Source organism: Lacerta agilis, chromosome 6 (genome assembly GCF_009819535.1).
Source record: "Lacerta agilis isolate rLacAgi1 chromosome 6, rLacAgi1.pri, whole genome shotgun sequence".
NCBI lineage: Eukaryota > Metazoa > Chordata > Lepidosauria > Squamata > Lacertidae > Lacerta > Lacerta agilis.
Window position 1 is genome coordinate 64,940,361 of NC_046317.1, and position 13,966 is coordinate 64,954,326.

Below are 13,966 nucleotides of genomic sequence, written 5' to 3' on the forward strand. Positions count from 1 at the left end.
ATACAGGTTTTACAGAAATGTTTGTATTTAAAACTATTTGGGATTTTTAAATGCAAATTAGGGTTATTTGCATAAGTCAATTTGTATCGGAACATTATCTGATGCCCTAGACCTGAGCATGATCTACTTTAGTACTATTATTATTTTACTTGCATTTAGTAAACCAGAGGTGGCTAAGCTCTGAATTTCTGGATGTTGCTCAACTATAGGTCCCAAAACTAAAGATAATAGCAATGAAAATAATTAATTACAACCTTGAGACTGCTAAACTTGCCTAATACTGCATTTGCAGTTGGAAAAATAGAGCCCTGACCCCTCATCACCGTTTATATGGAGACAAACTTTTCCTTTTAGTTGCCTTGATCGTCAGCTATTGATTTAGTCCCCTATTGATAATTCCTTGTACAATTTCAGGCTGCTGTATTTCACAATTTTATCTGAAAATTTGGTAGCTACTTTTTAACTAGAGACTGACAACTACTAATGTATAGCCATGCTTCCCTCTAGTGGTTGATGCTAGTGACTACCATCAATTTTTAAGTGCTGGTATTTTAAAGGTTTTCAGACTTTGCTTTGGTTTCTGTGTTTATTCTTTTAGTTAAGAACTCTTGGACATGCCATGGAACATTAATTATTGCTGAGGTTTCAAAGATATGGAGGTGTGACCATGTCTGTTGTTGGCTCTGCCCTTTGTGAGCAGAGTGTGTCCCAGAGATTATGCCTATTAACAGTTGTCCATGAATGCATGGGAGCTAACAGAGGCTGGAAGTCAACATGGTTCTACAGCAATCGTTCCATCAGCACAAACATTTCAGTTTGCCAGGTGGAACACTCTGCGACCTCTTCCCCCTGCATGTTGTTCTGGTGGTTCTCCTGTCCCCCACAGAGCCAAATGGGGGGCACGGGGGGGGGGGAGAGAGAGAGAAGGGAAGACCCATTGCACTAGTGGCACTTCTTGTGCTGACTGCTCCTAGTGCAACTGCTTAGTTTAATCCAGGCCATAATATTTTAATAGGTAGTCTAAAATAAAATATTATAGAGTCAAATTGATAAATTGAAATTATTTTTAATTGCAATTAATTGCAATTTAAGGGCCATTACAGAGCCAATCATTTTCATTTCAGGTCCAAAGAATGTTGGCCATATTGATAAAATAGGAATTTCCACCCTGAAGGGTTATGAAGTTGGCTTGTTGAACAAACCATGCTTTAAGGTTCAGTTGTATTGCAAAACTATGATAAAAAAGTGAAAATCTCTGACCTATAGCTACGTCAGAGGAGGAGGAGGTGGGGGTTACTTATCTGAGTCTCAGAAAACTCCTTCCTGTAATGATTAACCATAGTTTATTATCCAAAAAAAAAATCCTTCCAGTAGCACCTTAGAGACCAACTAAGTTTGTTCTTGGTATGAGCGTTTGTGTGCATGCACACTTCTTCAGTGGTTTCTGAAGAAGTGTGCATGCACACGAAAGCTCATAACAAGAACAAACTTAGTTGGTCTCTAAAGTGCTACTGGAAGGATTTTTTATTTTTTATTTTGTTTTGACTATGGCAGACCAACACGCAGAGGTGTAGCAAGGGTGCGGTTCGCCCCATGTTCCATAACGGAGGGGTGACAAATTATCAAGGAACAATTACTGCCCTACTAGGGTGGTTCATAATTTTTTTTTTTTAATGCCTGCTCCAAAGGTCTTGTCTTACTATACTAGGGATTATATAGTATATATAGTGACCACACAGACAAGCTGATTGGCTTTCCGTATAGCAGCTTGTGGAGTTTATCCCACTGCCAGGTTTGCTGCTGTGTAGGGTTTTGAATAGAGATATGATGTATCGGGGCCTCTAACATATATCTAAATAGGTTCCTGTTTCTGGCATGAGACAACATTGCAAGGAGAGGTTACACTGAATCAACCCGTACAGTCTCCAGTACCCAGAAATGCTTTGCCAGTCTGGTAGCCGAAAGGGTTGAGCACAGCCTTCAAAATTTGCATTCCAGATTCAGTGCCGAACTGTGATTAGGAAATAAAGGTATATTATCCAAAACACTTCCCGTATGTCCAATTGGGAGCTCAGGAACCTGCCATCTGACCAAGCCTGGAGTATTCAGATAGATTGAGAGGACAGTAAATGGCTCTTATTAGTGGTGGCCTTGTTGTTATGGATTAGTTGTTGGAATGCAATACTTTTAAGTCATTATGTTTTCTGAGTTTTGTTTTAAAACCCTCTAGTTATTATTATGTAGGAAATATTTGTAAACCTCATAATGTGCACAGTACCTGAAAGGACTCTCAAAAGATATCAAAGTGCTCAAAATGTAGTATTATGGTTCTGTCGATCTGAGTCCTGAAACATGTTTGTTAACATCAGAGAATATGAAATTTTCTAAATGAATCCTTCTCATCTTCTTCACAGTGTTCACAACTACACCCCCAAGGTTGGAGAGCTTGATACAAGGAAAGCCATCCGGCAAGCATTTGATGTTTGGCAGAGGGTAACTCCACTCACCTTTGAAGAAGTTCCTTACCATGAAATTAAAAGTGACAGAAAAGAGGCAGATATTATGATATTTTTTGCTTCTGGTTTCCATGGTGACAGCTCTCCTTTTGATGGGGAGGGTGGATTCCTAGCCCATGCTTATTTTCCTGGACCAGGGATAGGAGGTGATACTCATTTTGATTCAGATGAACCATGGACACTGGGAAATTCTAACCATGATGGTAAGATGATGTGGGGTTTTTTATAACAGTATTTTTAATATGATATGTCATGAGGCAGTTGGCTTGCAGAAAGGAAGAGGTCTCATCACAGGACTTCCTGTAAGAATGTGGTCCAAAGTTTGGTGATACTGAGGTGGACAAAAATCTGTGCTCCCCCACCCCACCCCCAGGCTAGAAGAACATGAGTTTGCCCTCCAAAACATAATGCCAGTTTTGCTTATAAATCCAATGCAATATGAACCGACAGATGAAATTTAAATTGCACTCTGATCTAGCTGCCTGGGAAACTAGAACAATTCTCAGTGAAAAGGGAAAAGAGAGAGAGAAAATTAATTGGTGAATTTTTTAAAAAAATTATTAAAGAAGAAAAATAACAATAGTACATAGAAAACCTTACATACATTCGCTCATGCATACACAATTACATTAAAAACTTACATATGACCATGTTAAACGATTGATTAAACACATTATACACATCCACACTAACTCAGACCCACCATCACCCTACACCCTTCACCCCTTGTGAAATAGACTGCCAATCACATAAGTTGTAATGTCATTTGATCTCTGTTAATTTCCTTTGCATATTGTTGACTTTTTACATTTCTTATCGCTCTGTACTTCATTACTATAAAAGCTATGAAAAACTAACAGTTATTATGTATTTCATCTTCTTTTCTCTCCTTCTGCTAATCACGGAACTTGCTTTGATCTGATATTAGTTCCAGCTTTTCAATATAATTTTAAAGGTATTCTTTAAATGCCTTCCATTCTTTCTCCACTCTTTCTTTTGGAACCCTTCCAATATTTCCCATCAATTTGGTCAAATTATAATATTCTATTAATTTGGCAAGCCATTCCGTTTTTGTCAATATCAAGGGGCTCTTCCAATTCTTTGCTACCAGAAGCCTCGCAGCCACAGTTGTATATAAATACAATACTTTATCAACTCCTTTTAGGCTTTCTGGTATTATTCCTAATAAGAATCCCACCGGTGTCTTTTTAAATGAATATTTGAATATTTTTTTTCATTTTATTATATATTACTTCCCAAAATTGCTTAATACTCAGACAATCCCACCAAATATGAATCATAGAGCCTGTCACAGAGTTACATCGCCAACATACATCACTGCAACCTTTATTCATTTTGGCAATCCTTTCTGGTGTTAAATACCACCTGTGCTGCATCTTGAGGAAGTTTTCCTTTAGAATATAGCACGGTGAGAACTTTATATCTTTTTGCCATAGCCTGTCCCATTGCTCAAACATAATGTTTTTTTTTCCTTCCAAAATCTTGCGCCCATTTGATCATTGAGGCCTTAACTAATTCATATTTTGTCTCTTTTTCAAATCCTATCTATCTTTAGCCAATCTATACTTAATTGGGGTATATTTAAACCAATCATTTGTATAATTTTTTATCTCTGAATAATCATTGAATTTTAATTCCCCATTCAATTCTTGCAATAAAATTTTATATGTAGTCCAATTTTATTTCATATTTAATTTTTTCACTGTTACCTTCTCTAATGGAGAGGCCCACCAAGGTATTTTTGGTTCTAATATATTTTCCCCAAATTTTATATAATGATTTTCTAATTATATGTTCAAGAACCCCTTTGTGCACCTTTACTTTTTCGTCAATCAAATAGGTGTGCCACCCAAACCTTGTCCCCACTCCCTCAAGATCCAGCACATCAGTATCATCAAATTTTATCCATTCTTTTAACCAAACCAGTCCTACTACATCGTGATATAATTCAAAGCCAGGAAGGCCAAATCCCCCTCTATCCCCTTTATCAATCATAATTTTATGCTTAATCCTTGGTTTCTTCCCAGCCCATATAAATTTTGCCAAATCTTTCCTCCAATTGTTGAAACATTTCCCCCCACCCAATAAAGGAATACTTTGGGGGGAAAACATCATTCTCAAAAGTACATTCATTTTTATAACATAAATTTTCCCCAATAATGATAAATTTAATTTTTCCCATGTTTCTAAATCCTTCTTTACCTCTTTCCATAATTTACCATAATTTTCAGTAATTAAATCTATATTGTTTGATGTCAGATTGATTCCAAGGTATTTTCTTTTCTTTTTAATTTCCTATCCGGTAACCCGTTGTAACTCAATTCTCTCTTCGTCATCCATATTTTTGACCAATACATTCGTTTTCTTATAATTCAATTTGAATCCTGCAAACTTGCCAAATTCATTTATACATTCCAGTGCTCTGGGTACGGTTTCTAGGGGGTTCTCTGTCATGATCATCACATTGTGGGCGAAGGGCTCTGATCTTATAATTCCTCTCTCCTACTACTATTCCTCTGATTGCTCTATATCCTGCCTGATTTTCTTTAACAGCACTTCTAGAACTATTATAAATAATAATGGTGAAAGTGGGCAGCTCTGCCTTGTGCCTTTGGCAATATTGATACTTTCTCCAAACTGTCCATTAATAATTAAATTTGCTTTTTGTTTTTTATAGATCGCATCGGTGACTTTTTCAAAATTTTCACCCAATTTCATTTTCTTTAATAATTTTTTCATAAAATCCCATAAAACGTTATCAAATGCTTTCTCCACGTCTATTGATACTAATGCTGCTTGTCTATCTTTCTTAAATTGCAAATATTCTAGAACAGGCACGTCCAACAGGTAGATCACCAGTAGATCACTGGGTCCCCCAAAGAAGCTCAACAACTTTGACTCCCCTAAAAAAGCTCATTTTTTTGCCCTGCACCCCCCCAAAACAGGGATTTGACCTGAACCCACAAAAAGGGGGTATATCACTGCCAGTTTTTTAACTCTGTAAGTAGATCACAGTCTCTTGGGAGTTGGCCACCCCTGTTCTAGAATATCCACTACTTTCCTTATGTTATCATTTATCTGTCTTCCCCCAATAAATCCACCCTGATTTTTATGTATTATATTCCCAATTACTTTTTTCAATCTATGGGCCAATAATCCTGCAAAAATTTTATAGTCCAAATTGAGTAATGGTATAGGCCTGTAATTTGAAATTAATTCCAAATATGTACCCTGTTTTGGTAGGAGAGTTATGAAAGCCTCTGTCCATGATTCAGGAATATTTCCTTTATCAACTGCCTCTGTCAGTACTTCCTTTAATGGCTCGATCAGCTGATCTTCCATATTTTTATAATACTCAACTGGTAATCTGTCAGGGCCTGGTGATTTCCCTATGTTCATCTTTTTAATTATTTCTTTGATTTCTATAATTGATATTGGTTCATTTAATATTTTATAATCTTCATTTCTTATTTCTGATAATTTATATTCCTTTAAATAATCCTCCATCCCATCTATTCTTATTTCATCTTTTTGATACATTCTTCCAAAAGTTCTTTTCTTTTTTTCTTATAAACTATAGAATTTTGCTGTATGAAATACCCTCTTACCGCCGACTTTCCAGCATCCCACACTGTTTTCACATCTATCCCTTTTCTCTAATTATTTTCAAAATATTCTTTCATTAAATTTCTAGCTCCTTGGAGTATACTGTCATTTTTTAATAGAAAAACATTCATTCTCCATCTTTTATCGTTTTTACTATCTTTACCCTTCAAAACTAGTGAGGCTGGGTTATGGTCCGTAATTGTTTTAGGTAGTATTTCGGTTTTTTTGACATTATTTATCAGATATTTACTTATCTATAACCCATCTATTCTGCTATATGATTTATTTGGTTGGGAGAAATAAGTGAATTCTTTTTCAATAGGGAGCTTGTGCCGCCACACATCTACAAGATCGAATTTTTTTGCCATGGACGAGAAGCTTTTTGGTAGTCTCCCTTCATTTTCCTCATTCCCTCTCTGTAATCTGTACAGTTCTGGTCCCATCACTCCATTAAGGTCTCCTATTACAACAAAACTTTTATCTATGCATTCCATTAATAATAGTCTTAACTTATAAAATTTGGCTTTCCTTCTATTTGGACCATACACGCCAGCTATTACAATAGGTTCTCCTTCTAATATTATTTTAATTATGATAATTATTCCCTCTTTATCTTCATACAATAATTCTGGCTCAAATTTACTTCTAACATAGATTACCACCCCCGTCTTTTTTCATGTCCAATGCAATGAACTCCTTTCCTAACTTTGGCTTTACCAATACTCTTTTATGATTATTATTAATGTGGGTTTCCAGCAAACAAGCCAGGTCCCTTTCTGTCTTTCTAGAATACGCTCTATTTTCTGCCTTTTCCTTCTATTATTCAATCCATTCACATTCCAAGATATTAAACTAAATTTCATTCTTTATTGATTAAAATTAACAGGGAATATTGAAATTGGCTTAGTGAATCACCTGTGGAATAAGAAAAAATAGAGAAAAAAGAGGGGGGAAACGATAAATGAATAGTTCAATTGGTGAAATTAAGTTTACACAAAAAGATTAATTATTGTAAGTACTAAGTAGTTATGACATCAAATGTTTCAGATGCATTTGAGAGCCAACCTGCACGCAGTTACACAGACATTTGAACAGGATGTACATTTCTAATACCCTACATAGAAAAGTCTGAATAGAGGAAGGAATTTATGGATTGGGGGATCTCTTTCTACCCTAGTTGGACTTTAGGCATGTGAAATCTATTCAAACATCATTCTTGTGCATCAGTGTTCAGAAGACTCTTGGGATAAAACAACCCATTAGTTGGGGCAAAAAGGCCCATTGTTGGTAGAAAAGACTGTTGTCCAATCTGGGTTCAAATAAATTTCAAGTGAGTGATTCTGTAGCTCAAGGTATGATGATAGCATCTTTTGCAGAGACGATTCTGTACAGTGATGTTTTTCCAGTAAAGTCCATGCTATAAATACAATTATTTTTTAACAAGGCTTCACTGTGAACTGTTCTCCTCTAATTATGCTGATTATGTGGGGAATACAAATCTTTTAAATCCCAGTATATTCTTCAAGTAGGTAATACCACAGTATGAAGCCACCCACCCTCTGAGGCTGTTACCCAGAGGCTGGGGAAAAATAATTGGATGCAGAGTGCTCAGCTGTGATGAGGGTACTTGGAGAAAATAGATACAGTACTTGATTGTTTCAGGGATTTTGTTAAAACAATGGTTCTCTGAAGTCTCTCTCTCTATATAAATATATTTGTACCGATTCTTCTGATTTTGTATTATTGTTTCCCACCACAGTATTTTTCTGGTTTCATGTTGTGTGATTAGGTTGCCGTACTCCACTGTAGAAATTACATAAATATAACATAAACAAAGTATCTCCTTCATGAATGTGGGGCTGTGGTTGCTGCTAAAATTGGCTTCTGCATGGTTGGGACTCCACATGACTGTCAATTGCCTACAATTGCTTAAGATGTCACTGTGGGAGTCTTAGTGTCCTATGGAGTTGCAGTTCTGGTATGGGGACTTGCTATACATTTCAGTCGATTAATGCTATAAGTGGAAAGGCAGTGGTATAGTTACTGCCCAAAACTGCTTTCAGGGCTCCTTGTGAATGCTGTAATATGGATGTTAAGCATTTGTTGTTTATGTACTACTCACACTTCGTATCAGATCATTGTGAAGTTGCTATTTCTCAGCTACCTAGAGTTAATGAAAACACATCCTATTTTAAATTATTGTATATGAAAAGGTATCTTCAAAGATTAGAGAGAAGGCAGAACAAATATGGAACAACTGCACAGCAAAATAAACTACAGATTCAGAGTTCTTAAGATGCATAGGTTAACTCCTGTATGCCACCCTGGTTGAGACAGAGGTGGGTTTTCCCTCCCATGATAAAGTAGACTTTCAAAATCTATATCCCAGGCAGGTGAACCCTTGTCCTCAATTTCCTCAAATAATATCCTTTCAAAACTGGCAGTGTAGTCCCTTTCTCCCTTGCTTTGAAAATTATACTGATTACCAAATCATACTTCTTTAGTCCCCACCACTTTCATCAGCTATACAGCCAAACATATAGGGAAGGTCTGTAGCTCAGTGGTAAAACAGCTCCAGGTTCTGCTGGTACAGACTCCTGCTGGAAATATTGGAGAGCAGTCAGTGATACTGAACTAGATGGAACAATGGTCTCACTCAGTATAATGCAGATTTTGATGGTCCTGAACCTAGATCCAAAGCAGGCTGAATCCTGGGCATTGACATTTGCATTGATTTTATATAAATATATATATGCAGACTGTTGTTGGTGTGGCAGGTATAGGGATTTATTTGATTAACCTGACTGCTGGTGACCTGAGATGAATTCTGGATCACTTAGTATTTTTGAAAGGTGGTGAAAAGCATGAAAAGCCCAGTGTGTAATTAGGGGCTCCAGGTGCTCTGCAACCAAATTTTTCTATTACACAAACCAGTAATTTAATGGATTATTATCATCTCATGAACAATTGGGTACAGAGAAACCCTGGGCCTCTGCAGCCTTCCTATAACTCAAGATGGCTTTGCTTCACCCATAATGCCCCAAGGACTGTTGATTGGGGGTGGTATCGTAACTAAGGCTGTGTGAACCGTTTACTCAGCACTCACTATGTTTCCGGTGCTAGGCTGTAATTCCATGTTCACATGGCATTATCCAAAATGCATTTGTATCCTGTGCTTTGCCATTAAATATTACTGTCTGATGTGTTTTTTTCTCAAATCAGCCTCTCTCTGACTGGAATCCTTAAGTCATTCCTAATTCGTCTCTAGCCAAGCTGTGAAACACCTTGGCATACAAATCTGAAACAAATGAAGCCATGAAGCTGTGCTAATGTGAACAGCTGGGGTGGCGGGGGGAGAGCCATGAAATGCACAGCGGGGGTATGGGGGGGGACACTCACTGCAGTCTGAGGCAGTAATGTCAACACCCCCAAACTATACTTGGAGAAGTCCATTGGTGTTAGTGAGTCTATTATTAGTATAATTTCATTGGGTGCCACACCACATGATTTAGATAAGGCTGTTCCACATTTTGCTGTCATACCCTAAATTCAGATAGCAACTCTACTTTATTCAAACATTGTACTGCAAGAACTAAAAAGGACAGTCACTAGTGACAAAACAAATGCCTATGCCTTGACGCTATACTAAATTAGGAGCTTTTCTTCAGACCTTACCACACCTTTCAGATGACACATCAGTTTTTTGGCAGTTCCTAAACAATTTTGATTTCTCAGGTTGTTTTAAGATCTGCTTTTAGAACTCTCCTCTGTTGCCTTTCTGAAAATAAGGCAGCTATTACTACAGAAAAAAATTGACTTAAGTGGATGAAACCATTTCAGCATTCTATCCACTTTCTTTTATCTACTTTGCTATATTATCTGCTTTGCTATCCTATTAAAGGGGCTCATCTAATCTTTGCCATCATATTAAAACTATCTGCCTTCTGTCATTCCTACTTGTTTAGACCCCGGTCACATGTTTGTTTCATTTCTCTTACTTTTCAATGTTCTGCTACACGGTTAGGACTGCCTTTCACTTATTTTCAACTTACAGAACTGAAATAAATGAAGAGTGTCTCATTAATAATATTGTTGCCATGCTGGCAAAGCTTAATTCTCAGTTTAATAACAAAGTATGGCAGTTATAGGCAGATTAGGACCAGCCACATTTTACTTCAAATAATCATGGTTTTGTTGTCATTACTCTCAACCACACATGTGATTTATTTTATGGCCTGCTTGTTTAATAACCTTGTCTTTATTTATCAGATTACTCCTGTTTTGACCGCTAACCACCCTTCACTCTTTGAGGACATCCATTTTCATGTTGATAAGAATCAGTCCTCCCAATTTCCCAAATGTAACTGTTGTACTGTTTGTAACTGTTTATTTGATTTTATTTGCTCTGATCCCAAGACTCCAAATGGATTTTTTTTAAGGCATACTTTTGTACCGAAAAACAGAATTCCAAAATCCATAGCCACCAAACTTTTAATACCCTTTGCCTCAGTCCTTTGCTTCATGAGATGTACTTGAGCAACAAAGCCATTTGGTACAACAAAGGGCATGTCTAGGATGCATTTTTGCCTCCCTTCTTTTGATGCTGTTCTGACTCTTGTTAGCTTCTAGTCATCACTTTCCCTAAACTCCAAAAACTCAGTGCTACATATTTTACTTTTATGATGCTGATCAGTGGCTTCTTCACAAACAGTTAATCAGGGCCGTCTTAAGTAAATCTGGCGCCCTGGTGCAAAGATCCCTCCTGCGCCCCTCATGCTCTGCTGAGCAGGGCCAGGCACAGCGGACAGCCGGAGGGCGTGGCACGGCGGGCAGGGACGCCGAACTCGCGCTCCGCCAGGCAGGACCAGGCGTGGCGGGCAGCCGGAGGGCGTGGTGCTCCACCTCTGCCTCTGCCTCCACCTGTTCGGCCGAAGCGGCGGTGCGGTGCTGCCGTCCAGGGAGCCCTGGCTGCAGCGCCAACAGGAGGCTCACCGACAGCCTCCCCGTGTCCACAGCCCGAGAAGAGGTGGGCAAGAGCGGCGCTGCCAGCGGGGCTGGAGGTGCTGTGGCGCCTTGTGCCAGTAGCCTCAATGGCTAAGACGTCCCTGCATTTAATTGAATCTGGGGCATATGTCTTTAGACTCAGGTTTTATATTTTCTCTCTCTCTCTCTGACTTCTCAAAATATATTCTCTCAATTTTGCAGAGTGATTCAGTCATAACTTTTGCTGGTTTACTTACACATTGTCATCAGTCTTTTGCAATCTCTTATCTCATTATATTTAGCGGACAACAAAGAATCTGTTGGTGCCTTAAAAGATGAATGTGTCTGTTGTGCCATAAATATGAACCAGGGACTTCCTGATCATACTCTTAGCAATTGCAATGCACCAGCGACTGCATCTGATAATCATCTAATTAGACCAGGTGCATTGCAAGACTAATTTTAAAAAGTACCTGTATTCCTTCTGAGCCTCTATAGTTGTTGGATAAACTGCTTTATCTTCTTCTTTAGAAGTTTGTTAAGCTTGTGACTGGCACTATTGCCCTATGGATGTTGAAGCTGATGGTTGTAACATCTTGCCTCTGTAGGAAATGACCTCTTTCTCGTTGCGGTGCATGAACTGGGCCATGCCCTAGGCCTTGAGCACTCCAATGACCCCAGCGCTATCATGGCTCCTTTTTATCAATATATGGAAACGCACAACTTTAAGTTACCACAGGATGACCTTCAAGGAATACAGAAGATCTATGGTAAGATGGTACATGTTTTATTATTTGCCATTGGCAGGATGCCAATTCCTCATCACTTCCCATAAGCTCAGGCAACTTAAGGTACTGAAGTGTACAGGTGTATATATTTATCTGGGATGTGTGGGAATGTGGTGGCTGTGCCCATGTTTTGTTTTGTTTTGTTTTGTTTTGTTTTTAATAAAACATTTAGCAAGGGAAAGTGCACTTAAAATAACTCCCACTTATTTTTCATTACCAATCAATTGTTCGTGTAAATAAACCTCTTCAGGAAAATGATCAGGGTCTGGGTTTGACACACTGCAGTAAAAACAAAGATGACTTCCAAAGCTGAATGGCAGGCACCTAAAACTGCCTCTTCCCATGGCTTGCATCTTGGTAACTGATAAACAGGGCACTCTTAGAATACTGTCATCAGGGAACCTTGATGCCTTTCCAGATGTTCACTGTGAGCAATGAACAGGTCACTGAGCAGGTGAGCAGGATGCATATGAAGTGACTTTCCCTTGTAATTGCATGGGGAAATTGCATTTCCCCTTACTGTACTATGCTGCTGACTGGTAATATGCCATTTCCATCCTGCACAACTGTTGTGAGTATAACCAACTAGTAGAACAGTTGCTCAAGTCTGACAAATATTTCAGTGTTCAGTCTTGCTCTCTTACTCCCTTCCCCTTCCCCAAAACTGTCAGCATTTTGATAAGTGTTTCGGACTGCAATATCAATACAGTGAAATAATTTATATACTAACAATTCCAGCAATGCTGCCCTTTCTCCCACAGCAACACTCTGCCACTGTTTGAACCTTTGCCTCCTTTTCTGTTTTCATGTAGTTCTATGGACTCCCCCTTTCCAGTACTGGAACACACATCTTTACTGACACCCCCCCAAAAAATAATAATGAAGAGAAGAGCAGCAAAACACACACATGCACACAAACCATGAAAAGAGCTATTCCTTTCAGTGTTATCCTACTTGCAGCAAGGCAAGGGAATGGGATATTGTGGTGCTGGTGCTATATCAAAGGTACCATGTAACAGTGTTCCAAAAAAACCTAAATTGTGAGGGTTTCTAATACCTCAGTGATTATGACATGAGAAGCAGCATAAAAATGAGAACTCAGTCAAGATAAAGAGTGTTCCACTGTCAGGATGTCACCATCGAGAAGGTTTCCCCCCCTGGCAGCCAGCTCTGCTGTCTTTTGGATGTTGAAGAATAAGGAAAATGAATAATAGATTACAACCAACATGTGGAGACAGGCAGTCCTTCAGATACCCTGGCCCCAAGTTGTGAAGAGATTTAAAAGCCCAAACTGGCACTTTGACTTACAGGTAGGTGTTAGTGCAGTTGAACCACCAACATATGACCATAATGCCTAGTCTCAGTTAGCTCAAGAGGACAGGGGCTGACTAGATCGCCAATGCAGTCAGTGTGTGAACAATCGTCAGAGGCGGACCCATGTATGAGATATTTCAGTGGCCTAATGTGGAGGTTACTAGAATGCAGGGAAATAAATTGGTAAGAATTTAAGTGATTGGCATGCATATGTCATGCCTATGTGTGAATCAGCCCTCTTTATCATGCTGCCAAGTTGCTGGGCTGCAGAGTGGGGAGAGACTTATGATACACCCAGTGCAGTTGTGTGGTTAAATGGTCACCTGTATCCAACCAGATACACTGCTCCTTTTGCAAAGGGCCAACACTTTTTTCTTTGGCTCCAGCCTGAGACAGCTTCAATTTGCAGAATCTGGAGCTGGCTCCTGCTGTTCACCACCTGAAAATAGCCACTTCCATCTTATACACCTCTCCTGACTCCAGCTATAGGACATTCCTTTACAAGGTTTGTGGCTAAGGAATAGAAAGTATATATATAAACTATGTGAATTTGATGTATACTTTTGCAGAGGGTTGCTTCTGAGTGCCTTATTGCTATGCAATGAGAGCAGTTAGCTCTCATTGGGATTTTAGATCCTGATATTCTATATAGGTGATACAACAGCAAATTTTGGAAACAGCAACGGAGACAAGGGGAACTTTAAAAACCTAGATTGCTTGGGGAAAACCTTTAGGTTA

The 13,966-nt window shown here is 38.6% G+C and overlaps 1 protein-coding gene across 2 annotated transcripts in view; it reads left to right on the top strand.

The window, feature by feature from the left end:
* MMP24 (matrix metallopeptidase 24) overlaps positions 1-13,966 on the top strand; it is a 34,909-nt gene that overhangs the window by 17,050 nt on the left and 3,893 nt on the right. For both annotated transcript variants that reach the window (XM_033153169.1, XM_033153170.1), the window contains exons 4-5: positions 2,415-2,719; positions 11,735-11,896. In XM_033153169.1, coding sequence (XP_033009060.1) covers positions 2,415-2,719; positions 11,735-11,896 — 467 coding nt within the window. The remainder of the gene's footprint in view (positions 1-2,414; positions 2,720-11,734; positions 11,897-13,966) is intronic.